The sequence below is a fragment of the Loxodonta africana genome, chromosome 2 (genome assembly GCF_030014295.1).
Source record: "Loxodonta africana isolate mLoxAfr1 chromosome 2, mLoxAfr1.hap2, whole genome shotgun sequence".
NCBI classification, from domain to species: domain Eukaryota; kingdom Metazoa; phylum Chordata; class Mammalia; order Proboscidea; family Elephantidae; genus Loxodonta; species Loxodonta africana.
The window spans coordinates 153,073,761-153,099,997 of NC_087343.1; the positions used below are offsets into that span (position 1 = coordinate 153,073,761).

Here is a 26,237-nt window from a genome sequence, read left to right on the forward strand (position 1 = left end):
CCCTACCCTGCTGTAGCTTTTGACCACACTAAACTGCAGAGGCCTGGGTAAGTATTCCTAAAAGTTCATATGCTGAAAATCACAACTATCCCAAAAATAATTGTGGCAAAACTGACTCAAATACAAATGAGACTGTCAGAAAGGAGAGAGAAAATAAACAATGTTTAGATCAATTTTTTTTCTTTCTTGAGTCTCCACAGCTGCTTTCTAAAACTTTTAGTCAAGCCAGAAACGCTACAGACCCCAATCTTCTCCATTTCTGTAAATGACAACTCCATTCTTGCCAGTGCTCAAGACAAAAACCTTGGTGTCATCCTTGAATCCTCTTTCTTTCACCCTTGACAGCCAATCAATCAGCCAAAGACTCCTGTTGGCATCATCTCGAAATGTATCCAGAATCTGACCTTAATGCAACAGCCTCTTAACTGGTCTCCTTTCTTCTGCCCTGCAACAGCTTCCCATCTAACTCAGAGTGAAGAGGAAAGCCTTTCCAACTGCCAAAAGGCCACGCATGGCCTTGCTCTCTCTCAGCTAACCCTCTGACTCGCCTACAATCCTTCCCCGCCCCCCCCCGCCCCCGCGCCGCCCCGGCTCTGCCCCAGCCATGCTGGCCTCCTTGCAGTTCCTCCAGCCCAGCAGGCATGTTCCTGCTGGCTGCTGCCTTCGTTGTTCTGTCTGGGAACCTTCTTCCCCCAGATACCCACGTTACCTGCTCCCTCACTTCCTTCAGGCCTTTCTCAAATGTCACCTTACCTGAAAGGCCTTCTTGATTAGCAGCTCCACACTTTCTATTCTTCTTCCCCTAAGTTTTCTCCATAGCACTTAACCACCACCTGAAACAGTATTCATCTGTCTTTCATTCCTAGAAGGAACAGTCGACGGGGTAGGACTTTGCTTTGTCCACTGATACAGTTCCAGTGTGAAAGAGGGGCTCGTCCATGCAGCAATCAGAACTCAGTACTTGTTGAATAATGTGTATTTATTACGGGGAAAGATGCTTTACTGATTTACTTGTACACAGACTGCTCCTTTTTAATTCTTCCTCTCAACTTTAATGAATGAGAAACACACACCAAAGAAAGCAAAGGTAGAAACTGACCATTCTCCTTTGAGGTGGTTTTTAGTTTTTGGTATAGCCCTCTAACCTCTGCCCTGGATATGCCTAGGTTTAAAATTCAAACCTCACTGATCCCTCTGGAGCCATGAAAGCCTGGCTTCACAAACAACAGGTCCTCAGGGTCAGGCCCTTGTGCTTTATCAGGTCAATTGATAAAACCATCCCTCCATGGACTGGACTTTGAAATCCTTGAGAGACTGCTCCATCCGGTGTCAGCCTCAGGGCTACTGTGAGCTAAAACCAAACCAAACCCATCGCTGTGGAGTCAATTCCAACTCATAGCGACCCTACAGGACAAAGTAGAACTGCCCTATAGGGTTTCCAAAGCTGTAAACTTTACAGAAGCAAACTGCCACATCTCTCTCCTGTAGAGCAGCTGGTGGGTTTGAACCACCGACCTTTTGCTTAGCAGCTGAGCGCTTAACAATGGGACAATGATAGCTGGGTAAACCTAAAAAATAAGGGGCCTTTAAACCTCCACAGGAGTCCTGGAAAGGCATTTGCAGTCCTCAGTGTAGCAGCTTTTTGTCTCATTGTGCAATTTCCCTCATAACCCTTCCCCTAGGAAATTCTCTGGTGGCATCAAACCACAAAGCTCTGGCTGCAGCGACATTCTTGTGGAGCCTTGTCCCGTCCTGAAGTTTTGATATTTCCTGTGGGGCTTGCATGGCCAGTGAATAACATTGTCGGACTTATTGCTCATCAGCCCGCGGTTCCTTTTTCTAGGAGTCAGACTGAGGGGCTGGTGTTTCATTCTCATCCTCTCATGAAGGAAAGAGGCTCAAGTCCCTAAAACTTTTCTGACATGACACAATCTCTCAAACAGGCTCCTGAGGTAATTCGTCTTGTGACACTATCTCTATAGACTTTTAGGCACTTTCTCTCTCTCTCTCCTACTCTAATATCTTTCCTGTTTGTCATTCCTTGAGGTATAGAACACAGTTTTCTTCTTCTCCTCTCTGATTGTCTATTTGCCCGTTTGTAAAATGAGGATTTGTGCAATACTAGTGTACCCTCACCCTCTGCCAATTTTTCTTTAGCCATAGACCTTTCTTCAAATGAACTCTTGTCTTAAAAGACTAAACAAATAAAACAGGTCAAATGGTGCTTGGGGGAAGAGGGAGACATGGTAGATATAAGCAGCCCTCTGGCTTGTCCCTGCCTCCAGTCCAGGCTACAGGGGCAGTAGACAAGGCAATCTTAGATGTCCTTCTACCGTGATGTTCTGAGATCTGTGTCCTGGGGGACCCTCTGCTCTGAGCCCCACATTTCTGACCCTGAGTTTAGCCTACTTTGGCCAGACACATCTCCCTTTTGCTGGATCCATGGCTTCTGAAGACACTGCCCACTTCAAGCTCTACTATTAAATCACAAACTTGGGGCAAAGGATACCTTCTCACTGTCTCCCACACCACTTCAAATTAAGACCCTAGAGCCTCACTAATTCCCTCAGTTTGTCTAATAGTAAAATGGCCAGAGGGTGCCGGTGCTTGCCCACAATGGGGAAGTTTAGCCATAGGCCAAAAATTCCCGGAAGGCTGAGAAGGCCTTTCAGACAGTATGGAAGAAGGCAGGGGCAACAAGGGGAAGAGAAAAAAAGAAGGCAACGATAGGATACAATCAGAGAAGTCAGAAAGGGAAATGAGACTGAGATGGTACAGCCAAGCTCTCAAAGTGTGTGACCCAACCCATGATCACCCGAGTGGGCGGAAGCACCCACCAGAGGCAGAAAAGGCAGACAAAACCGGCCAGGAGTTTGAAGCTAAGAGACAGAGTAAAACTGATCCTAGGACACACATCCCCTGTGAACTCAAAAGACACAACTAGGCTATATAAAGTAACTGTTCAACTATGTGGCTGGGAGACAAGTTCAAGGAAAGAGAAAGCAATTGTAGGCATGGAGCAGGAAAATAAAGAGAAGTCTAAGGGGTTACCAAATCTGCATCTTTTAGAAACTATTTTAGAAACATCTTTGGTGAAGGACAAGGGCAAAAGGTTTGGTTCAGCTGAGCACTGACCTTGCTTTTCTTGCAGGTGTCCTCTTACCTGCTAAGAGAATCTGACACTGCCACCATATGGGATCGGACTCCCAAATTCCACCTATGATCACACTACTGGCTACCAGCCCCAACTCAGTCTGCCCCAAGACAAACTTCTACTCTACTCAAGCACTTTACACTGGGGGGAAAAAATCTTATTTCTTCCAGACAACAGTATTTAGCTCCTTGGCCCACTTGGGCTTTAGGTGATCTCTTCCTACTGCTCTCCTGAACGCATCGGCTACATTTAAATCCCAGAGAAAGCACAATCCATCAGGCAACCTGGGAAAAACAAATGAGAAAGAAAGCTCATGGCTAAGCACAGAGTCAGGAGGGGGCAACTGTGTCGAAGCTATGGCCCTGGTCAGGCTTCATCCAAACAATCATTACCATTTGTGGGCAGCAGACTTTCAAAGGGATAACAAGTACCAGTGGTGTATGCAGGGAAATGTCCCTCAAGGGAACAGAAAATTAAAGGGAGAAGGAAACTGATCACTGTCTCAAACCCCTAAAACGACGATTCCTTAAGTGTGGCCCCTGGATCAGCATCATCAGTACCACCTGGGAACTTGTTAGAAATGCAAATCCTCGGGCCCCACCCCATCCTCTGAATTGAAAAGTCTGTGGGTGGAGGCCAGCAATCTGTTCTAACAAGTCCTCCAGGCAGGCACTTACTGATGAAGATGGATTACATACACCTCAACATAAAGAAAACAAAAATTCTCACAATTGGGCCAATAAGCAACAACATAGTAAAGTGAGAAAATACTGAAATTGTCATGGATTTCATTTTACTCGGCTCTACAATCAATGCCCATGGAAGCAGCAGTCAAGAAATCAAATGTTCACAGAAAAGGAAGGGATACTCCCAAGTTCATCCTATGAAGCCATCATAACCCTGATACCAAGGCCAGGCAAAGACACCACAAAAAGAAAATTACAGACCCGGTATCTCTCAGGAATATAGATGCAAAAATTTTCAATAAAGTTCTAGCCAATAGAATTCGGCACCATACAAAAATAATAATAATAATGCACTACAACCAAATAGGGTTCATAACAAGTATACACAGATGGTTCGACATTAGAAAATCAGTCAATGTAATCCACCACACATAACTATCTCAATCAATGTATAAAAGGCATTTACAAAGTCCAACACCCATTCCTGATAAAAACTCTGAATAAAATAGGAATAGAAGGAAAATTCCTCAACATAATAACATAATAATAAAATACAAGACCAACAGCTAACATCATCCTCAGCAGAAAGAGGTTGAAAGCATTCCCCCTGAGAACAGGAACAAGACAAGGATGCCCTTTATCACCACTCCTATTTAACATTGTGGTGCAAGTCTAGCTAGAGTGATAAAGAAAGAAAAAGAAATAAAGGGCATCCAAATTGGTAAGGAAGAAGTAAAATTTTCTCTATTTGCAGACGATATGATGCTATACATACAGAACCCTAAAGATTCCACAAGAAAACTACGGGAACTAATAGAGAAATTCAGCAGAGTAGCAGGATACAAGATCAACATACAAAATTCAGTTGGATTCCTATATACCAACAAAGAGAACTATGAAAAGGAAATCAGGAAAATAGTAGCACCTAATAAATTACTTAGGAATAAATCTAACCAGGGATGTAAAAGACCTATACAAAGAAAACTACAAAACACTATTGCAAGGAAGCAAAATAGATCTACATAAATGGAAAAATATACCATGGAAGACTCAACATTGTAAAAATGCCTATCCTACCCAAAGCAATCTACAGACAGAATGCAATCACAATCCAAATAACAAGAGCACTCTTTAACAGGATGGAAAAACTAATCATCAGCTTATACGGAAAGGAAAGAAACCAAAAAAACATGTTGCCATTGAGTCAACTCATAATGACCCTATAGGACAGAGTAGAACTGCCCCATATGGCTTCCAAGGAGTGGCTGATGAATTCAAACTGCTGACCTTTTCATTAGCTAAGCTCTTAACCACTGCACCACCAGGGCTCTGGAAAGGAAAGAGGCCCCAGAAAAGTAAAGCATTATTGAAGAAGAAGAACAAAGTAGGAGGTCTCACACGACCTGATCTCCAAACCTACTATACAGCCACGATAGTCCAAACAGCCTGGTACTGATACAACAACAAAGACGTAGACCAATGGAACAAAATGGAGAACCCAGAAGTAAATCCATCCACCTATGGTCACCTGATCTTTGACAAAGGTCATAAAGTCCATTAAACGGGGAAAAGGCAGTCTCTTTAACAAATGGTGCTGGCAAAACTGGATGTTCACCTGTGAAAAAATGAAACAGGACCCATACCTCACACCATACACAGAAACTAATTCAAAATGGATCAAAGACCTAAACAGAAAACCTAAAACTATAAAGACCAAAGAAGAAAAAATAGGAACAAAGTTAGGGGCCCTAATATATGGAATAAATAGAATACAAACCGTAACTACCAATGCACAAACACCAGAAGATAAACTAGATAACTGGGATCTCCTAAAAATATAAACACAGGCTCATCAAAGATTTCACCAAAAGAGTAAAAACAGAACCTACGGACTGGGAAAAAAATTTTGATTATGACATACCTGACAAGGTTCTTATCTCTAAAATCTATAAGATATTGCAACGCTGTTAACAATAAAAAGACAAATGATCCAATTAAAAAATGGGCAAAGAATATGAACAGACACTCCAACAAAGAAGACATTCAGGCAGCTAACAGATACATGAGAAAAAGATCGCGATCATTAGTCATTAGAGAAATGCAAATCAAAACTACAATAAGATAGCATCTCACCCTGACACTACTGGCACTAATAAAAAAAAAACAGAAAATAACAAATGTTGAAGAGGTTGTAGGGAGACTGGAACTCTTATCCACTGCTGGTGGGAATGTAAAATGGTTCGACCACTATGGAAAACGATATGGCACTTCCTTAAAAAGCTAGAAATAGAAATACCGTATGATCCAGCAATCCCACTCCCAAGAATATATCCTAGAGAAGAGCCATCACACAGATAGACATATGCACACCTGTGTTTACTGTAGCATTATTCATAATTGCAAAAAGATGGAAACAACCTAAGTGTCCATCGGCAGATGAATGGATAAACAAATTATGGTACATACACACAATTAAATACTACGCAACGATAGAGAACAATGATGAATGTGCAAAACATCTCACAACATGGATTAATCTGGAAGGCATTTGCTGAGTGAAATAAAGTCAATCGCAAAAGGACAAATATTGTAATGAGACCACTATTATAAAAACTGAAGAAAAGGTTTACACACAGAAAGAATCTTTGATGGTTAGGAGGGAGGGGAAAGGTGGGGAGAAGGAATCACTAACTAGATAGTAGATAAGTGGTAATTTTGGTGAAGGGAAAGACAGTACACATTATAGGGAAGTCTGCACAACATGACCAAGGCAAAGTCATAGGCTCCACAGACACATTCAAACACCCTGAGGGATCGAGTTACTGGGCTGAGGACTGGGGACCATGCTCTTGGGAGACACCTAGGTCAACTGGCGTAACATAGTCCATAAAGAAAATGGTCTACATCCAACTTTGGTAAGTAGTGCCTGGGGTCTTAAAAACTTGCAAGCAGCCATCTAAGACACATCTACGGGTCCCATCCTGTCCACAGCAAAGGAGAACGAAGAAAACCGAAGACACATTTGGAAATGTTAGTTTAAAGGACTAATGGACCACAACAAGTACCAGAGCTTCCATCAGCCTGAGTCCAGAATGACACAACACAGTGGTGTCACCATCAACCACTGTTACAAGGACCACAACAGAGGGTCCCAGACAGAGCAGGAGAAAAATGCAGAACAAAATTTAAATTCACAAAGAAAGACCATAATTGCTGGTATAGCCCCCAGACACCCTTTTAACTCAGAACTAAAGTCACTCCCAAAGCTCACCCTTCAGCCAAAGATTATACAGGTCTATAAAACGAACAATAACATACATGAGGAACATGCTTCTTAGCTCAATCATGTAAATGAGACCAAATGGCCAATACCTGCCCAAAAGCAGTGCTGAGAAGGCAGGAAGGGACAGGAAAACACAACGAATGGAAATGGGGAACCTAGGGTGGAGAATGGAAGAGTGTTGACATAGCCAGGGGATTGCAACCAATGTCACAAAACAATCTGTATATAAATTGCAAATGAGAAACTAATTTGCTCTGTAAACTTTCACCTGAAGCACAATTAAAAAAAATTACAGCCAAGAAAACTCTATGGAGCAATTCACTCTGTAACACAGCCATGAGGCAGAATCAACTCAATGGCAACTAACAGCATTCTTCAACTATTTCATTTGGCTATGGTAAGACTGCCAAAACAGACAGCCCCCAACTTGGAATGCTGGTACCCAAGGCTGAGCACGACATAAAAATAGTCTGACAGGTATGGAGTAGACTCTCTTATTCTGAATCTAAGCCTTTGGCAGTGAAGCTCAAGTTATGTCAACTTTTTGGTAAAGATTACATTTAATAACTCATAGTGACCTTTCAGTAAAATGCAAAGACTGAGATGTGTTCACGTCAGCATCTGTTCTAATGAAGACTCTAGAGAAGTCCATAACCTTGTGCAGTTATTCCTTAAAACTAAGTGCAAGATTTGCATCCTTTCTAATTAATTTTGCTTTGTCTGTTTTTGCCCATTACTTCACCCTGTCAAGATACCTCTCAGCCTTAATTCTGTTTTCAAATATGTCACTTAAACTTGACCAATTCCAGGTAACTAACAACCTTCATAAAAATGTAAAGCAGTAAGGGCTCTTACAGTCTTACTGGATACCACTGTTATCCCTCCCCTGTGTTGTGATAAAGCACATTTTGGGAGTACAGATTTTAGAAAGCTGTCAATCTACCTAGCTCTGCCATCATCCAGGCCATATTCTCCTTTTTTATGGTGCTAGTATAGTGCTTGGCGTATAATATGTGCTTAATAAATATATCTTAAATAAACTAATGAGTTGCCCAAAGCATGTCAAGAGATTTTTGTAAATGCCTTTCTGAAATTAACACATACCGTTTCTAAAGTATCTGTTAACCTACCTAGTTCCAAATCCATGCCAACAAAGGAAACAGATTAGTCTGACATCATTTGGTCATACTGAAGCTACACTCATCACAAGAGATCTTTGCTTCCTTTATAAGAGCGCACAAGCTGCCGTTTAATAATCCACTGCAGTGTCTTTTCCAAGACTGTGGTAAAGCTTCTGTTCTATAGTATACGGAATCCATCCTCTTCACGGTTTCAAAAATTGGATTTTCTGTCACGATTTTTCATGAGTTTTCAGAGTGATTTTGTGATCCCCCTCCAACTGCTTCCAGCTTACCAAGAAAAACTGATCTGTGCCTGAGACCTAAAGCAGTTCAAGGCAGATGTTTGCTGTGCTTTAAATTCCTTATGTATTCTGCGCCTCAATCCCTTCTTAACCACGTTTTTCCTATGATTTACAATTTTCAAATTATTCCAATTAATAAAGAAAAGAGAAGCAAAAAGAAGAAGGAATCAAACGACATATGGCATTGAGCAAATCTGCTGCAAAAAACCCCAAACCTGTTGCTATTGAGTCGATTCCAACTCACAGTGACAACAAAGGTGTCACCTTGAAGACTAAGGTGCACCTGACCCAAGCCACGATATTTTCAATCACCTCATATGAATGTGAAAGCTGGACAATGCATCAGGAAGACTGAAGAAGAACTGATGCCTCTGAATTATGGTGTTGGCAAAGAATATTGAATATGCCATGGACTGCGAGGAGAACGAACAATTCTGTCTTGGAAGAAGTACAGCCAGAGTGCTCCTTGGAAGTGAGGATGGTGAGATGTCATCTCACATATTTTGGACTGGTGAAAAGGGACCAGTCCTTGGAGAAGGACATCATGCTGATAAAATAAAGGGTTAGCAAAAAAGAGGAAAACCCTCAACAAGATGATTGACAGTCGCTGCAACAATGGGCTCAAACACAACAACGATTGTGAGGATGGCACAAGACCAGGCAGTGATTCATTCTGTTGTACACAGGGTAGCTATGAGTTGGAACTGATTCAAAAGCACTTAAAAGCAACAACCAGGTGATTCTGATGAACACTCAAGTTGGAGAACCACTATTCTAAAGCAGGAGCCAGTAAAGGGCCAGATAGTAAATATTTTCAGCTTTGCAGAATGGTCTCTGTCGCAACTACTCTAGTCTTAGTACAAGATCTATCAAGGACAATGGGTAAACAAACAGGTATGGTGTAAATTTATGGATACAGCTGTGTTCCAAAAAACCCTTTACAAAAATTGGCAGCAGGCCAGATTTGGGCTACAGGCCATAACTATAATTTGCCAACCTCTGTTCTTAAAGAAGAGGGAGCCTTCAAAGATACTGAGTCCAGCAGGGAGACGACAGTTCAGAGATTTTTAACTTTCAGTGAAAGCTGCCTAATAAGAGCATACATTTCCAGCTAGCCATCCTTCCATTCATTCAGTCACCCTACTGCCAAATCGCTTCTCCTCCTCCTTCCTGCAAAAACCCTGGTTCTTTTGAAGTTCATGGCATCGTGCTTTACTATCCACTTCCCCTCAGTGCTGTAATCCACCAATATCCTGGTTACTACCTCTCATCCATCAATGGCTCACTATCTTCCTCTCCACCACCACTGCACCATTCAAGCTGACTGAACAAGAATGTAGATGACCCATCCGGTACCAGACCTCCTCTCCCCTACAATTTTAACTTTACCCCATCTCAACCACCCAGCCCATGGTCACTCCCTAGATTTTGTCATCACTACCTCTGAAATTTCAACTTCAAACATCCCACTCTGATCACCACTATTGCCTCATATTCCTCCAGGCCACTTGTTCATATATGATACGCTCATTCCAACATTTCTTCAACCTCCTCATTCAAGGACAAGTTCTTCATTATCCAATACGCTCCCATAGCCTTTTTCCCCCTCCTGTAGTCCATTAAGTTATTATTTATTCCCCTTACAAACACCCTTTTCTCTTCTCCCTTTCTCCTTCTGTTGTAATTTGTCTGGCAAAAAGTCAACCGAGCCTAAACACAACCATCTAACATTCCATGTTTGTACCTGAACAGCTGAATGACCTCACTTTAAATTCAGGCCGATGAATCTCAAATGGGCACTTAACGCTGTCTGGAGATTCTATTAAAGTTCCTTAGTATGTGCACGTGTCTACTTTCCAAAATAATTATTTCATACTTTGTTGTCTTCTCAAATCTCCTATATTCCTTTCCCTTCTCACTCAGCTGATGATTTTGTCTCAAGCTTCAATAGAAAATATACGCTATCTGACAGAATTCTCTCTTCTTTGTACCACCTGTACCTGTACATATACTTTCTTCTTTTCCTAATGTTAAAACGGATAGAGTGTCTCCACTCCAATCAGAAAACAATCCTTCCACTTAGCCATGGATTCCATCCCCACTTGCCTTCTCCAAAGCTTCACTGCCTTGGTTACATTTAGGTCTTTGACCCATTTTGAGTTAATTTTTATGAATGATGTGAGGTATCGATTTTCTTTCATTTTTCTGCAAATGGATATCCAGTTTTGCCAGCACCATTTGTTAAAGAGATTTTCTTTTCCCCATTTAATGAACTTCGACTCTGTCAAAGATCAGCTGCCCACAAGTGGGTGGATTTACTTCTGCGTTCTCAATTTTGTTCCACTGGTCTATGTGTCTGTCATTGTACCAGTAACATGCTGTTTTGACTATTGTGGCTGTATAGTAGGTTCTGAGGTTGGAGAGTGTGAGTGTGAGGCCTCCTTCTTTGTTCTTCTTCAATAATGCTTTGCTTACTCAGGGCCTCCTTCCATATATGGTTGGTGATTAGTTTTTCCATCATATTAAAGAACGTTGTTGGAATTCGATCAGGGTTGCATTATATTTGTAGATTGCTTTGGGTAGTACTGACATTTCCACAATGTTAAAGTCTTCCTATTCATCAGCATGGTATATTTTTCCATTTATGTAGGTCTCTCTTGTTTTCTTGCAGTAGTATTTTGTAGTTTTCTTAGTATAAGTCTTTTACATCTGTAGTCAGGTTTATTCCTAAGTATTTTATCTTTTTGAGGGCTATTGTAAATGGTATTGTTTTCCTGATTTCCTTTTTGGAGTTCTCTTTGTTGATGTAGAAGAATCCAACTGATTTTTGTATGCTGATCTTGTACCCTGCTACTGTGGTGAATTCTTTTATTAGTTCCAGTAGCTTTCTTGTGGAGTCTTCTGAGATTTTCTATGTATATGATCATATCATCTGCAAATAGGGATAGTTTTACTTCTTCCTTACCAATCTGTATGCCCTTCATTTCCCTTTGTTGCCTGGCTGCTCTAGCTTGGACTTTCAGTACAATACTGAATAGGAGTGGTGATACAGGGCATCCTTGTCTAGTTCTCATTCTCAAGGGGAATGTTTTCAGTCTCTCTATTGAGAATAATGTTGGCTATTGGTTTTGCATCTATGCCCTCAATTATTTTGAGGAATTTCCCTTCTATTCCTATTTTGCTGAGAGTTTTTATCAACAACAAAGAGTGTTGGACTTTATCAAATGCCTCTTCTGTATTGATTGAGATCATCATGTGATTCTTGTTCTTTATTTATGTGGTGGATTACGATGATTTTCTAATGTTGAACCATCCTTGCATACCTGATATAAATCCCACCTAGTCGTGATACATTATTTTTCATATGCTGTTGCATTCTATTGGTTAGAATTTTGTTGAGGATTTTTGCATCTATATTCATGAGTGATATTGGTCTATAATTTTCTATTTTAGTGGAGTCTTTGCCTAGTTTCGGTGTCAGGATTATGCTGGCTTCATAGAACAAATTCAGGAGTATTCCTGGAATAGTTTGAATAGTATTGGTATCATCTCTTCTCTGAATGTTTGGCAGAATTCTCTGGTGAAGCCGTCTGGACCACAGCTTTTTTTTTGTTGGAAGCTTTTTTTAATGACTTCTTCCCACTTTTGCTTTTGTTATGAGTCTGTTCAGATTTTCTACCTCAGTCTGTGTTTGTTTGTATAGGTAGTGTTTCTAGAAATCTGTTACTTCTTCTAAGCTTTCAAATTTGTTGGAGTATAATTTTTCATAATATTCTCTTATGATCTTTTTTAATTCAGTTAGTTTTGTTGTAATGTCACTCTAAAAAAATACTTTTAAATAGCTGGCTACTTTTTCTCACTCAGATCTTAGATAAAACCTCGCCTTTTTCAGAGAGGCTTCCCTGACAACTCAACCCACAAGAGGTCCCCAGTCACTCTGTAAAACATCACTTTTACTACATAGTACTTTCTTACTTATTTCTCTTTATTGTCTATATCCCTGCACTGGTTATAAACTCCCTGACAGTAAGGATCTTGTCTGACTTGATTAATGCTTTATCTCCAGCACCAAGAACTGGCACATAATTTATTTAACCAACATTTATTGAGCACCCAATATATGCTAGGCCCTCTTCTAGGCACTGGGATTAGAAAAAAAAGCAGTGAACAAGTCACATACTTATCTGTTGCAGGGCACACACTGTAATAAGTGCTCTGAGGGAAAAGTACAGTATTTCATGGAGAAAACACGACATAATCAAGGAAATCACAGAAACACTTTTGAACTTAGGACTGCAGAATGAGTAGGAACTAAGTGGAGAGGTCAGAGTGGGGGAGAAAACAATTCAGGCAAATGGCGCAGCTATGCAAAGGTCAAATCGAACAAAGCATGTCGGGAAAACTAAATGTCAGCCAGTGAGGCTGTAGCACAGAAAGAGAGGGGGACAATATAGAGAGACAAGACTGATGTGGTCGAATCAAATGACGTAGGGTCTTAAGCAATATTAAAGATTCTGGTAAGGCACTGGGTTTGAAGCAGGAGTGGCAGAAATCAAATTTCCACTGGAAACAAAATGCCACTCTGGCTCCAACACAGACAGTGAATTAGAGCACAGCTTCCCAACAAACTGCTCTAGGAGCCATGAATGGGTAACAGATGTACCCAAAGTAATGAATGATCCCTTCAATCCTTGGGGCGGCTGGGGTAGGTCCAGGGAAGCCAAAGCCCCCCTGGGCAAACTGCCTCCAACCTTGAGCAACCCTGTCCACTTACTCCAGTGAATTGTGCAAATATTATTATTTTCTGGGCGCTCTGACGTAGAAAAGGTTGGGAAGCATTGGATTAGGGACTACAAGTATGAATGCTGAGAAACGTATTAGGAGGCCATTGCAACAGTCTTGGAGAGAGATGATAGTATCTTAGTGATGGCAATGGAAAAGGAGAATAGCAGATAGATTAAAGAGTATTCAGGAGGAAAATAAACAGCAGGACTTCATTAAATTCTTCACTATATTCTTCATTAGATATCAGAAGCTGGAGAGGTAAGGTGTCAAGAATGACTCCCAAAATGTCTGGCTTGCACACTAGCTACATGGTGTTACCTTTCACTGAGATAAGGAATCCAAGAAGAGGAGCAGGTTTGGAAGGAAAGATTATGAGCTTTGTTTTGGACATGTTGCGTTTAAAGTAACTGTGAGATATCTAAATAAGATGTGAGAAGAAAACCAGAGTGGGTCTGAAGTTTGGGCTAGAGATATAACTTTGAATACAGGTAGTACTTGAGGCCGTGAAAATGGATGAAATTCCTAGAGAAAGAACACAGAACTAGAGGACACAGCCTAGGGCTCAGCCTCGAAAAAATCTAACATTTTAAGTAGGAAGGAAGAGAAGGAATTAGCCAAAAGAAAACATTAAAAAAAGGAGGGAGACTGTGTGTCATAGAAGCCAAGGGAAGAGGAGGTAGTTCAAGAAAAAGAACAAGATCACACTGGAAATCGCTGGATGTGTTTAAGTAGGAACAGTGACAACATGTCAGAAACGCCTGGAGGTTGAGGAGGGGAGTGGTACCTCAGGGGCCTGTAGGATACCTTTCACCTTAAAAAAAAGTCTTTGGGTCTTTGAGTTCTGACCCTAAAGCTCCATGACGCCAAATTACCTCATATTTTCATTGTTACAGATGAGCCTCAAGAGCAGACATACCGTAGTATCAGGACAAATAGCTTTACTTCCTACCTTTGATGAGACACCGGGCTTTGTGCAGATCCAACACAAGCTTGTGGAAGTATCAGTATAATTAAGCCCAAGGAAATGATTAGCTGGGCTGAAAAGCTATGTTCAGGAAATGAGGACACAAAGAGAATGCCCTTCAGAGACCACACAATGGCATAGCTGAGAATTCTATGAGTATAAATGTATTAAGGGTATACTAAACATAACAAATATTTGTCTGTTCATGAATTGAGCAAAAACAGTTCAGGAAAAGGATGCACAGAGACCACTACCAATACCACAACCCAGAAACAAAACCCTGGAGTCTTTATTTCCTTTCTAAAACAAACAAAATTTAAAATTACAATCTGCAAAGAGCAAATTTTTCTAAGTTTCATCATATGTGAAAAATAAATGTACATAATACATAATAGAGAAACTTCAAGAAAACGAATTTTGCAGAAGCACAAATTTCCTAATATACATCTTTTTTTTCTGCTTCTCCAGGATATAAAGCCAGCTATTAATTTTTTTATTAATCAATAAAAGGGACTATTAAAACTCTAGAAGTCTTCCAAATAACAAAACAAAACAAAAATTCTTACTATTTCAGTTCATCTTTAGTTTGTCCCAGTCTTATAAGAAGAGCAAGGGGATCAAATTAACAGTGTTTATCATGGAGTTTGGCCTGTAGGCATGGTAAAGGGGTAGGTGATTAAGGGTGTGCCAGCTGAGAGAGGAAGTAAGGACAACACCTTACATTCTTGGAAGTGGAGGTGTAACTGACTCAACTGTGGGGGCAAGACTAGCACGCAGGTATGTATGGCAAGTCTGAAATCAGTCCCATACTGCTCTCTGCTCCAAGCCAAGTCAAGAATTTCTATTTTCTTACAACTCAACAACAAAAAGACAAACAACCCAATTAAAAATGGGCAAAGGAGCTGAATAGACATTTCTCCAAAGAAGGTATATTAATGGCCAATAAGCAAACGAAAAGACGTTCAACATCATTAGAAAAATGAAAATCAATACCACAATAAGATACCACTTCACATCCACTAGGATGGGTATAATAAAAATGGAAAATAACAAGTGTTGGCAAAGATGTGGAGAAATTGGAACTGCACCATGTAACGTGGTGCAGTCATTGTGGAAAACAGTTTGGCAGTTCCTCAAAAAGTTGAAACATAAAATTACCACAGGACCCAGCAACTTCACTCCTAGGTACAAACCCTACAGAACTGAAACCAGGTGTTCCAATAAAAACTTGTACATGAACATTGATAACCACATTATTCATAATAGCCAAAAAGTGGAAACAACCCAAATGTCTATTAATGCATGAATGAATAAACAAAATGTGATCAATCCATATAATGGAATATTATTTGGCCATAAAAAGGAGTGAAATATTGATGCATTCTACAATATGAATGAACCTTGAAAACATTACGCTAAGTAAAAGAAGCCAGACACAAAAAGCCACATATTATATGACACCATTTATATAAAACACCCAGAATAGGCAAATCCATAGAGACAGAAAGTAGATTAGTGTTTGCCAGAGGCCAGGGAGAGTGGAACACGGGGAGTGACTGCTTAATGGGTTGTCGGTGCATGCTGTCGACTCAGTTTTGACACCTAGCCACCCTATGTGACAGGGTAGAATTGCCCCATAGGGTTTCCTAGGCTGTAATCTTTATGGTAGGAGATCACCAGGTCTTTTCTCCTGCGGAGTGGCTGGTGGGTTCAAAACGCTGACCTTTTGGTTAGCAGCTGAGTCCTTAACCATTGCACCACCAGGGCTGCTTGCTTCATGGGCACAGGCTTTCTTCCAGGGGTGAAGAAAATGTTCTAGAATTAGATAATGGTGATGGTTGCACAACACTGAATGTGCTGGAAGCCACTGAATTTTACACGTTAAAATTGTGAATTTTATGTTATGTGACTTTTACCTCGATTAAAAAAAAAAAATCCTATTCTTCTCAAAAAGGTGTACCACAAGGGGAAAAGATACAACATCAAAGTACTGTGTTTAAAAACAGGCATGGCAAGGCAAATTTTAATGAATTATTTTCACAGCAAATCAGTCTTTACTCCACCCAAATACAGAGTAACACACACACAAACTGACCAGGGTAAAATAAACTGACATACTAATTTCTGAAAATTAACTTTAATGTTATCAGCAGAAGCATTAAGCATTTAGATTCATGAGTTAAATAAATACTCTGGGAAGAGCCAATGAACAAACATGGGTGAGGAAACTTCTATGTGATCACACTACTACTTTCCAATCGAGTAACATATTTATACAACTAAAAAAATAGAGATACGGCGACCGGAAACCCATAAAAGGACCTGGAGACAGTGAAAACAAGCAAGAGCTCAAAGCCACTGCAGCCACAGATGTGTGACTCATCCGATTTGTACAGGTCAGCAGAGGGCAGAACTGAAGAACTACAATATCAAAGGTCTATTTATAAAGCTTCTGAAAAACCCTGGCTTTCTTTCAATTAAGAAAGAGAAGTCATAGTTATACCTGTCAGTATCACCTAAGAAAACATTGTTTATACTGCTAAGCTAAGCATGTAGGCCAGACAATGAATCCAGGGTCTTGCTCACAGCTCTGAGTGTTCTGAGGGACGTGTGAGAGGTCAGATCCACATCACCCAGTGATACTTCTCCATCAAGGATGATACAGGCCTTAATATGGCCTCAGACCATGATGCAATCACTCTACAGACCAAACGTCATAGCTGACACTTGTCCATAACTCCACACCCACCAATTTACCATGGAACTGGTGCAAACAGACTGAAGTTTAATATGCTATTAGCTCTAAGTAGCTGACATAACACCAATTAAATCTGTAACGACACTGGAGTAATAAAAGAGTCCTTTGCACACTTTTCTTTGTAAATATGATTCAAGGGGTGGTTTTTATTTTGCCCTGTCTTCAATTTCCAGATGCTAGGCCACTTAGACCCTACTTGTACTCTCTGTACTCAAAAGTTGGTGTTGTATGTGTTGGGGGTGGGGGTATCTATTATTTTATAAGGCAAGGACCACAAATATTAGAAGGCTCAGCTACTGGGAGTATCCACCCATGGCACAGGAATCCCCATTTTTTTCAGAGTAAAGATGAAGGATATAGTGGTTGGAGTCCAGAATCTGGGATCCTGATCCCCCACTCTGATCTCCTTTTCTTTTCCCAGACTGATTCTGGTTCTGGCTGTGTGAAGGGCATGTGATCTCCGTTTCTAAAACATGGGCAGTGGCCACCAAGTCCATAACATGGCTTTACCACAGAATCCATGGCTACTAGGAAATAAGAGCAGCAGATATCACTAATCTGCTAGCATTTGCTACCTAGAGCCCATCAACTCGCCCTACCAAGGATGGCTATGTTTACGCTACACATGGAAGGCAGTCATCAGTCCCCATGGCCACTTTTACAAGGTGTATACTGAAGCTGTCAAGAGTGGGTCCTTCAAATAAAATATAGAAAATTATAGGTTCTTATGGAACACCCTAAAGCAGTTAAAATGAATGAACTACATGTATTTATTACCCATGGATACGGCTTTAAAAACCTATCGTTAATGAAAAAAATCGCTGAAAGATGTGAACAGTATGATGTCATTCATTGACCATAAGACACTAAATTCCTGATAGTGGTTGCTTCTACAGAAGAGGGAAAAGAAATAAGACTGGAAAGGTGGTGGGGGAGGTTACAAAAGAGACTTCGATTTCATTAGCAATGTTTTATTTTTGTAACAAACAACAAAAAAAGTAAATATGCCAACATTTAATTCTGAGCAGTGAGTGCACAGGTAGTTGTTAAATTAGTTTTCGTACATTTGTAGATCTTTTTTTTCCAAATTAAAAAAAAAACAAAAAAACTCTATCTTATAAGCACGTGGTGGCAATGTGTTCCATCAGTAAATAGCTGCTGACCATTCCCCATCTGGACTAACAAAATCCTGAGTTTACTGAGTATTTACTGTGTACCTGGCATGGTGCCGAGTGATTCACATGCAGTATGTTACAAGGCAGGAACTTTTGGTAAGGGAGAAATGCCTATCCTTCTCATCTTCCATTTTTCATGAGCTACAGTCCTGGCCTCCTCAATCTACCCTCAGAAGAGGAGTGGCTTTGGTGAATGGCGTGTCTGGAACAGGAACTGAGTTCATGTGGCTCGGCCTCTTTCGCTCTGCCGGGACCTGCCTGTTTGCAGAAGGCACACATTCTCCTCTTAAATTTTACAGACTGGCCCTGCCTCCCTGCAGAGAAACCTGTGGTTGTCCTGCACTTGCAGGAAATAGATGGGTAAAATTCATCTAATTTGTAGCTTAATTTGGATCATTATTAGGAACCCATCACTGCTGAACAGCTAAGCCGCATGCTTCAAACTAGTTTTTATTAGTAATAAAGATAAAATTTTTATATCCATCTGCCTGACTCCTTTCAGTTGGTTCCATACTTGGGCAAGAGAAAAAGGATTATTTACAACAATGCTGCTGTTGTTGTCACTGTGCACACAAGCAAATTTAGGCTTACTGTTGTCAGTTGCCATCAAGTTGATTTTGACTCATGGCAACCGATGTGTGCAGAGAACTGCTCCACAGGATTTTCAAGGCTGCGGCCTTTTGGAAGCAGATCACCAGGCCTATCTGGGTGGGTTTGAACTGCCAACCTTTGGATTAGTAGTCAAGTACTGAACCACTTGCACCATCCAGGGGCTCCGTTTAGGCTTAGAGATGCTAAATAATTTACCCAAGGTAGTAGTAAGTGGTGACCCAGAGTTCAAACTCATATTCACCTGATTCTAGAGTTCATATTCTTACTATCTCAAGGCATTAAGTTATATGTATCAGAGCAAAGAAGAAATAGCAATACTTATCGCTTACGAAGATTCTTTGAGATAAACCTGAAAAAATATTCTAAAGACTGAAGCTCTTCTTACCACACTTGTACCTGAAAGAGGGTAGGAAAGTGCACACATGTACATGCATAGGTATGAGTGTGTAGAGGAACAGCAGAGGAACTAACCCCTCCCCCCACAAAAAGAAAAAACCATTGCTCTCTCGAGTTGATTCTGACTCACAGCTACCCTACAGGACAGAACAGAATTGCCCCCATTGGGTTTCCATGGAGCAGCTGGTGGATTTGAGCTGCTGACCTTTTGGTTTACAGCCACAGCTCCCAACCACTATGCCACCACTGCACCACTAGTTACTATAAAATCCCTTTAAGGCATTTTAACCTTGGAAGAACTGTTCAAAACTAGGAGGCATGTTTGTTTTTGCCCATGTAAGTACTCACCTCCCTCAAATTTTACTCAAGATATCATAGATACATGGCAAGGTCTCTTATCTCTAAATTAACTGTGTTCAACCACTGCCTTCAGTGTGGTCCCCCACACAAAGCAGTGAGCTCTAAGCCTGACTTACCATCAACTTTACCTTCTTCAACCACTCCCAAGTAGAACAGACAAGCTGTCCCCAGGCCTGCTCAGCTCCAGGGTCAGTGCTAGTAATGGAAGGACACAAAGTACTTGTAACTCAGGCCTAAGAGAGCTGACAGCTCCTGCTGCCACCACAAAGCCATGGTCTGGGTAGCCCATAAAAAGCAGCCCCCTAACCATGGAGGGAGTTGGTCCCATCCCTTTAGCTGGGCCCCTCCTCAGCAGATGCTTGCCCACGTGGGCATCTATTCAGTTCCCTGGGCTCACACTGCACACTGTCCATATGTCTGTAAAGAGCTTCCCATCCCACTGTGGTGAGCACACAAGTGCCCCAGGCTGGGTCCATGAACCTCATCCCTTCTCTATCTACTGTTTCCCCTTAGCTCACCTAATCTAGTTCTATGGCTTTAAATGCCATCTATAAATTGACAACTCTCAATTTTATTTCACTAGCCAGTGGCTCCAGATTCATATATCTGTCTATTTAACATCTCCACTTGAGTATCTAACAGTCATCTCAAAGATGATATGGCTCAACCCAAATTTTCTCTTTGCTTTTAAAATTAGTTTTGAAACTTAAACACTGACTAGAAAATGCTGATCTATGGATTATCAGTAGCACATCTGTTCCCATAAACATGTGGAATGTCTGTAGCAGGACAACCCTGAGAAGCCCAGTACACATGGAATGCTGTGTGGAACCACACTTGATGAAGAGCATTGGCACTGAGAATAGCTACTTGCCCAGAATAAGTAGTATTTACACAAAGCACCTTCATTTCCCACTCCAACTCTCTATCCAACCACCATTACACTTCCAGGCCTTTGTCCATATTATTTCTTTAATTTGACGTGCTGTCTTCTGCCCCAGGCTCATCTAGCAAAATTCTTATTGACCTCCAAAGCTGAGCTTAAATATCCCCTCTCCCATGAACCCATTTCAGACATCTCTACCAGGAGAATGAGTGATTTATGTGCAGGGGAGGGAATATTATTCCTTAATTCCAGGTCAAAAACTTCAAAGTCATCTTTGACTGCTTTCTTTCAATCCTCCACACAGTCATCTTGGCTGTATACTTTATGATCTATTCTCAACACAGCAGCCAGGCTGGTTCTTTTAAAATGTAAGTCAGATCATGCCATTCCTCTGCTCAAAACTTTCCAAAAGCTTACAATTCCAGAGCATAATGCAAAATCCTTAATACGGCCTGCAATGCCCTACACAGTCTAGCCCCAGCTACCTCTCCAATTTCATCTCCTACCATTCTCTACTTTGATCACTCAGCTCCAGCTCTGCTGGCCTCTTCGCTGTCCTCCCTACCCATCAGTTATGTTCTCACTTCAAGGTTTCCATATTTGGAAACTTCTCCAAGACATCTGTGATGGCTAATGTTATGTGTCAACTTGGCTAGGCCATGATTCTCACTGGTTTGGCATTTATTATGTAATCATCCTCCATTTTGTGATCCGATGTGAGCAGCCAATCAGTTGGAAGGGGAGTTTTCTTGGGGGTGTGGCCTATATCCAATATATATGGATGTTCTGGGAAAGCTCTCTCTCTCTCTCTCTCTCTCTCTCTCTCTCTCAATCCTACATCCATCTCAACAACCTCTGACCTGTGGTTCTTTGGACGTGAGCCAGCAGCCTACCATCTGACTTGCAGATTTTGGATTTGCCAGCTCCCACAACCCTATGAACCAGCAGCCTGCTGACTGACCTGCAGAGTTTGGGTTGGTCAGCCCCTGCAACCACGTGAGTCAGGAGATGCCTCCAGCCTGCTGCCATGGATTTGGGAGTTGCCGGTCTCCTACATCGCTCTCTCTATATATGTATATATACGCTTAACAGGTTTCGCTCCTCTATAGGACCCAAGGCTAAGACAATGTCCATACGGTTTTCTCCTCCAAGATGTCCACATGGTTTACTCCCTCACTCCCTTCAACTCTGCTCAAATATGACATTATCAGAGAGAACTCCCGTCAATACTACATAAAACAGCACATATACTCCCATCATTTTCCAAATCCTTAACCTGTAGTGTTTTTCTTTATAGCATTTATCAATCACATTATTTGCTTATTATCTGTTTTCCCTTTCCACCCTCCAGAATATAAGTCCATGCCATCAGGGCCTTTGTTAATTTTGTCTTCATTGTCCATCAGTGCATGACACGTAGTAGGTACGACAGACTCTAAGTTCCTTGAGGGCAGGGACCAAGTGTCTTATCTTTATACCCCCCAGATCTAGATCATAGGTGCTCAATTAATGTTTCTTATATAGTGAGAGGGTTTTGGGTTTTTATATATATAGATGGAAAGCAACAACAAAACTCCTCCATAATCAAACCATAGCCCCAAAGAACTTTGTATAATCAAGACATACAGCAAACATTCTTTTTTATGTGCATATACTTCTTCTGACCTAACTATGATTACTGGCCAAAGCCTTTTATCATGATCTGGAATTTGTTTAGTCTTCCTAAAGGAAGGAAAAGCATCAAAGCTTAAAAATTTAGGCAAAAAATATTTTCCAATTCAGATTCAAAACGTGATCCAGTTAAGGCACTGCTTCAACTACAGGTCCACAAGCTCCTTCTTCCTCTCGTGATTCCCATCACCACCTCGCTTGTATTTTCTTCTCTTGCCTTCTCTAAAGAGAGAAAATAGGAACAGTCTGCACTGACGAAGTCTTCAAATGCAACGTCCAAAGGAAGTCTGGGCTCTAAGTGTAAAGTGTTTTTCTTTACAAATTTCTAGAGCTGATTAAACTCGACCACAGATAACATCCATCTTGTGTTACTTGTAAAGATTTAAAGTGTTGTTCCACATAAATCACAAGACTTAATAATGTATATAGTCTTGAAGACTGTGTTCTAAACTATACATCTGAGACCCTTTAGCTAAATTAAAATATTTTAGTACTTTAGGGAATAAGACAGGCCAGTGACTTAAGAAATATCTAAAAGTAAGTATTCCCAAAGCCTGCAGGTCCAAGTTCTCAGTTCCCAAAGCTTTAGGTAAATACCAGGATCTTCATCAATGTAGCCATTCCCAAAACGATGCCCATCCCCCAAGACTCTAATAAAAACAATCTGTTCTTTTCTTTAGTGTTAAAGTGGTCAGGTTCAGGTAAAAAAAAACAAAATTGCACAAAGGAAAAGGTTTTGGATGGGACTTCAGAATACAAAAATCAATGAACAGCTTCAGAATATAAAATCGATAAACACTTGAGTGAGGTGACACAGGATGTAGAACACCAGAAATTTAACTGAAAATTTGTTCCTCATTTTCACACACTCCACCACAGCAGGGGATGGGAAAGGCATTTAAATCATTCCTTCAATGATCTTCAACAGCTTTATAAACAAAAACTAGATTGCTATCTTTACAGAGTTATTTCTATTATTAGGAAGAAGTCAAGGCACAGAGAGGTCAGGAGTCAAATCAAAGCAGAGCTTTATACTGGCAATGTGGGTTAAATTAAATGCAGGTGTATAGGAGTCACATGCATGTTAATTTTGTCAAACAACCTGAATCTGTTTAACACTGAGTCAGGTAAAAAAAAGACTAAAAAGAAAGATTTTTGTATTCCCACACTAACTCCCCCATTTCTAACCATTGCCTTCCCTCCCACCTTCTCTCACAGGCTAACTGCACATTTCCACTGTTAAAAGCCACATTAAAAGACAAGCAAAAGGCCACAATTGCCTGGTTAATCTCTAGCACAACCACTGAAACAGAGCATGCTCTTTGAGCCCCCGGGCTCTGGCTCCACACTCTTAAGTGGAAGGGGAGATATGGGCCCTACTGGGCTCGGGGAAAAGGGAGAGCTCAAACAATGTTCTTGTCAGCACTTTAAACAGAAAATCCATTCAATGAGAATGGCACCATGTTCCTTCTGCCCTTTCTCCCTAGGAACTAAATTAAACAGATTACAGACAGTGGCAAGAGCTGGTCTTAGAACAGCCTCCCCCTTATTTGTTATTTTTAGCAATTTAGTCTGACAACGCCTGACAACTAAACAGGCCTAGAATAGCTAAAGGGAGGGGGAATTATCAGATACTACTAGTAAAAAAACACTAGTCATCACTTCCTCCAACCCTAAGAAAGGATCATTTTCCATGTCTTTATAGCATTACACAGAGTTTGAGTCTTTAGAGCCTCATTTAAAAACAGTATATACAAAACTCAGTGGAAACCGATAAGGCTTCCTGGAGTATTGTTCCACCCTCACCCATGTTTTCTTAAAAACAAAAGCAGAATAAAATGTACTAATTTTTTTTACATAAAAGTTAGAAAAGCACAATGCATCTGTGTCCATTTTGGAAAAGCTCCTTCACAAGATGATTACGTACCCAAAAGAATGGCTTCATGAATAGTGATAGAATTCAAATACTACGCTGGTGGCAGGTGAAGGATTTATTTAAAAGCAAGACAAAGTGAAGCAAAAGAAACTCCCCTATTAATCATAACCGGCAAGGCAGCAACATCCCTCATAACCCTATTTATAAATGAAATAATGTAGTGAAACTTGAGAAACGAATAAAATGACAAGATAAAAATGGTAAAGCCCTAAGAAGGCAGGATAATTATCTCCAAGAGCAGATTCATTGAAATTCATAAAAATACATTTTATAAAAATTCGTAAAATACAATTTACTAAAATTGTCCATGTACACTCAATGAATCTATCAATATTTTCTGAGCACAGGGATATATACATCACTATCCTAAGTATCATGTACTTTATGAAACAATGCTGAATAAAGCACTACAGATGAGTAAAATGAAGTATTCCTGGGTATGTTATTTTATCTATGTGCAGTTAATAAGCTATTAACACACCTCTATCCTAAAGTATGGAGGCTTGGTGGCACAGTGGTTAAGAGCTCAGCTACTAACCAAAAAAAAGTCACAGTTCAAATTCACCAGACACTCCTTAGAAGCCCTATGAGGCAGTTCTACTCTGTCCTATAGGGTCACTCTAAGTCAGAATCAACTTAACGGCAATGGGTTGGGTTTTTTAGTTATCCTAAATTATGGAGCCCTGGTGGCACAGTGGTTAAGAGCTCGGCTGCTAACCAAGAGGATGGCAGTCCAAGTCCACCAGCCATTCCTTGGAAACACTATGAGGCAGTTCTACTCTGTCCTATTGGGTCACTATGAGTTGGAATCAACTAAATAGCAATGGGTACCCTAAGTATGGAGCCCTGGTGGCACAGTGGTTAAGAGCTCAGCTGCTAATCAAAAGGTCTGCAGTTCAAATCCACCAGGTATTCCCTGGAAACCCTATGGATCAGTTCTACCCTGTCCTATAGGGTCACTATGAGTAGGAATCGGACTTGACGGCAACAGGTTTGGGTTGCTGTTTTTTTTTATCCTAAAGTATGTGTCTCTAAAATAGGTGATGGCTAATATAAACTACCTTAAGCCATCATACTCACATCTCTAGCAAACTTAAGCAGCTACTACAAAGATAGCAGAAACGATGCCATCATCCTGTTATCACATTTTATCTGGCAAAGCCATAGGTAGACGACTACCAGTAGTTTTAGCTTCAAAAGCAGAATTCTGATTAACTTTTTGAATTAAGGTAACAACCTGGACACTGAAAGGAAATTGGGTAGCTTGTTTTGTTTGTTTCCTTCCATCTTTTCATTTTAAGACATAAGGGGGCACTTTGCTCCCAAAGTGGCAACTCTGAAAAAGACTGAGGCTATAACCAAAAACTTGATAGAAACGATCCTAGAGATCTTATAATCCAATTTTCTCATTTTATAGATGAGAAAACTGAGGTTTTAGAGTACAGCAAGGGCTTAAATCCAGAACTCCTAAATCAATATAAGGCATTAAACAGGAATTTAGGGTAATGAAAGCTCTGCTGTAAATCTAGGTAACTTAGAGATCTCTACTTATAGCTCAATTATCAGCCCTTTGGATCTCGTTTATCAGCCCTTTGGATCTCGTCCGTCTGAGCTGACACACACAGTGTGCTCATTATTACAGATGTAGCCTTTCCCACTTGAGTAATGCACAACTCACTTTTCTGGCCAGTAGCTATTACTTCAGCTCTATGATGTGAGAATACATACTGATCAAAGTAAGGAAAAATATACTGATTAATTTCTCCTTACCATCTAGTTACAAAAGCAGGGGAAGTATGCAGTAACACAAAAGAAAAATCAAAATCTAATCAAAATAATCCTTTTCTGCTAAGTTCATTTGATGGGGAAAGTAGAGTCTCTTCAATAAATGGTGTTGGGGAAACTGGATTTCCACATGCACAAAAATGAAACAGGATACATACCCCATACCATGCACAAAAATAAATTCAAAATGGATTAAAGACCTAAATGTCTAAACTAAAACCATAAAATTCTTAGAAGAAAATGCAGTGGCAATGCTAGCATTGCCTAGCAATAAATTATCTAATATAATAACAAAAGCACAAACAGTAAGACATAATAAATAAATGGGACCTCATAAAAATTTTGAGCTTTTATTCATCAGAA

The 26,237-nt window shown here is 40.5% G+C and overlaps 1 protein-coding gene across 3 annotated transcripts in view; it reads right to left on the reverse strand.

The window, feature by feature from the left end:
* Window positions 1–26,237, reverse strand: part of PFDN1 (prefoldin subunit 1) — a 65,412-nt gene that overhangs the window by 2,812 nt on the left and 36,363 nt on the right. The window contains exon 4 of one of the 3 annotated variants that reach the window (XM_003404799.4): window positions 595–22,375. The exons of the other annotated variants lie outside the window; for them this stretch is intronic. Coding sequence (XP_003404847.3) covers window positions 22,340–22,375 — 36 coding nt within the window. The 3' untranslated portion in view covers window positions 595–22,339. Of the gene's footprint in view, window positions 1–594; window positions 22,376–26,237 lie in introns of those variants that run through there. 3 annotated transcript variants of the gene reach the window in all.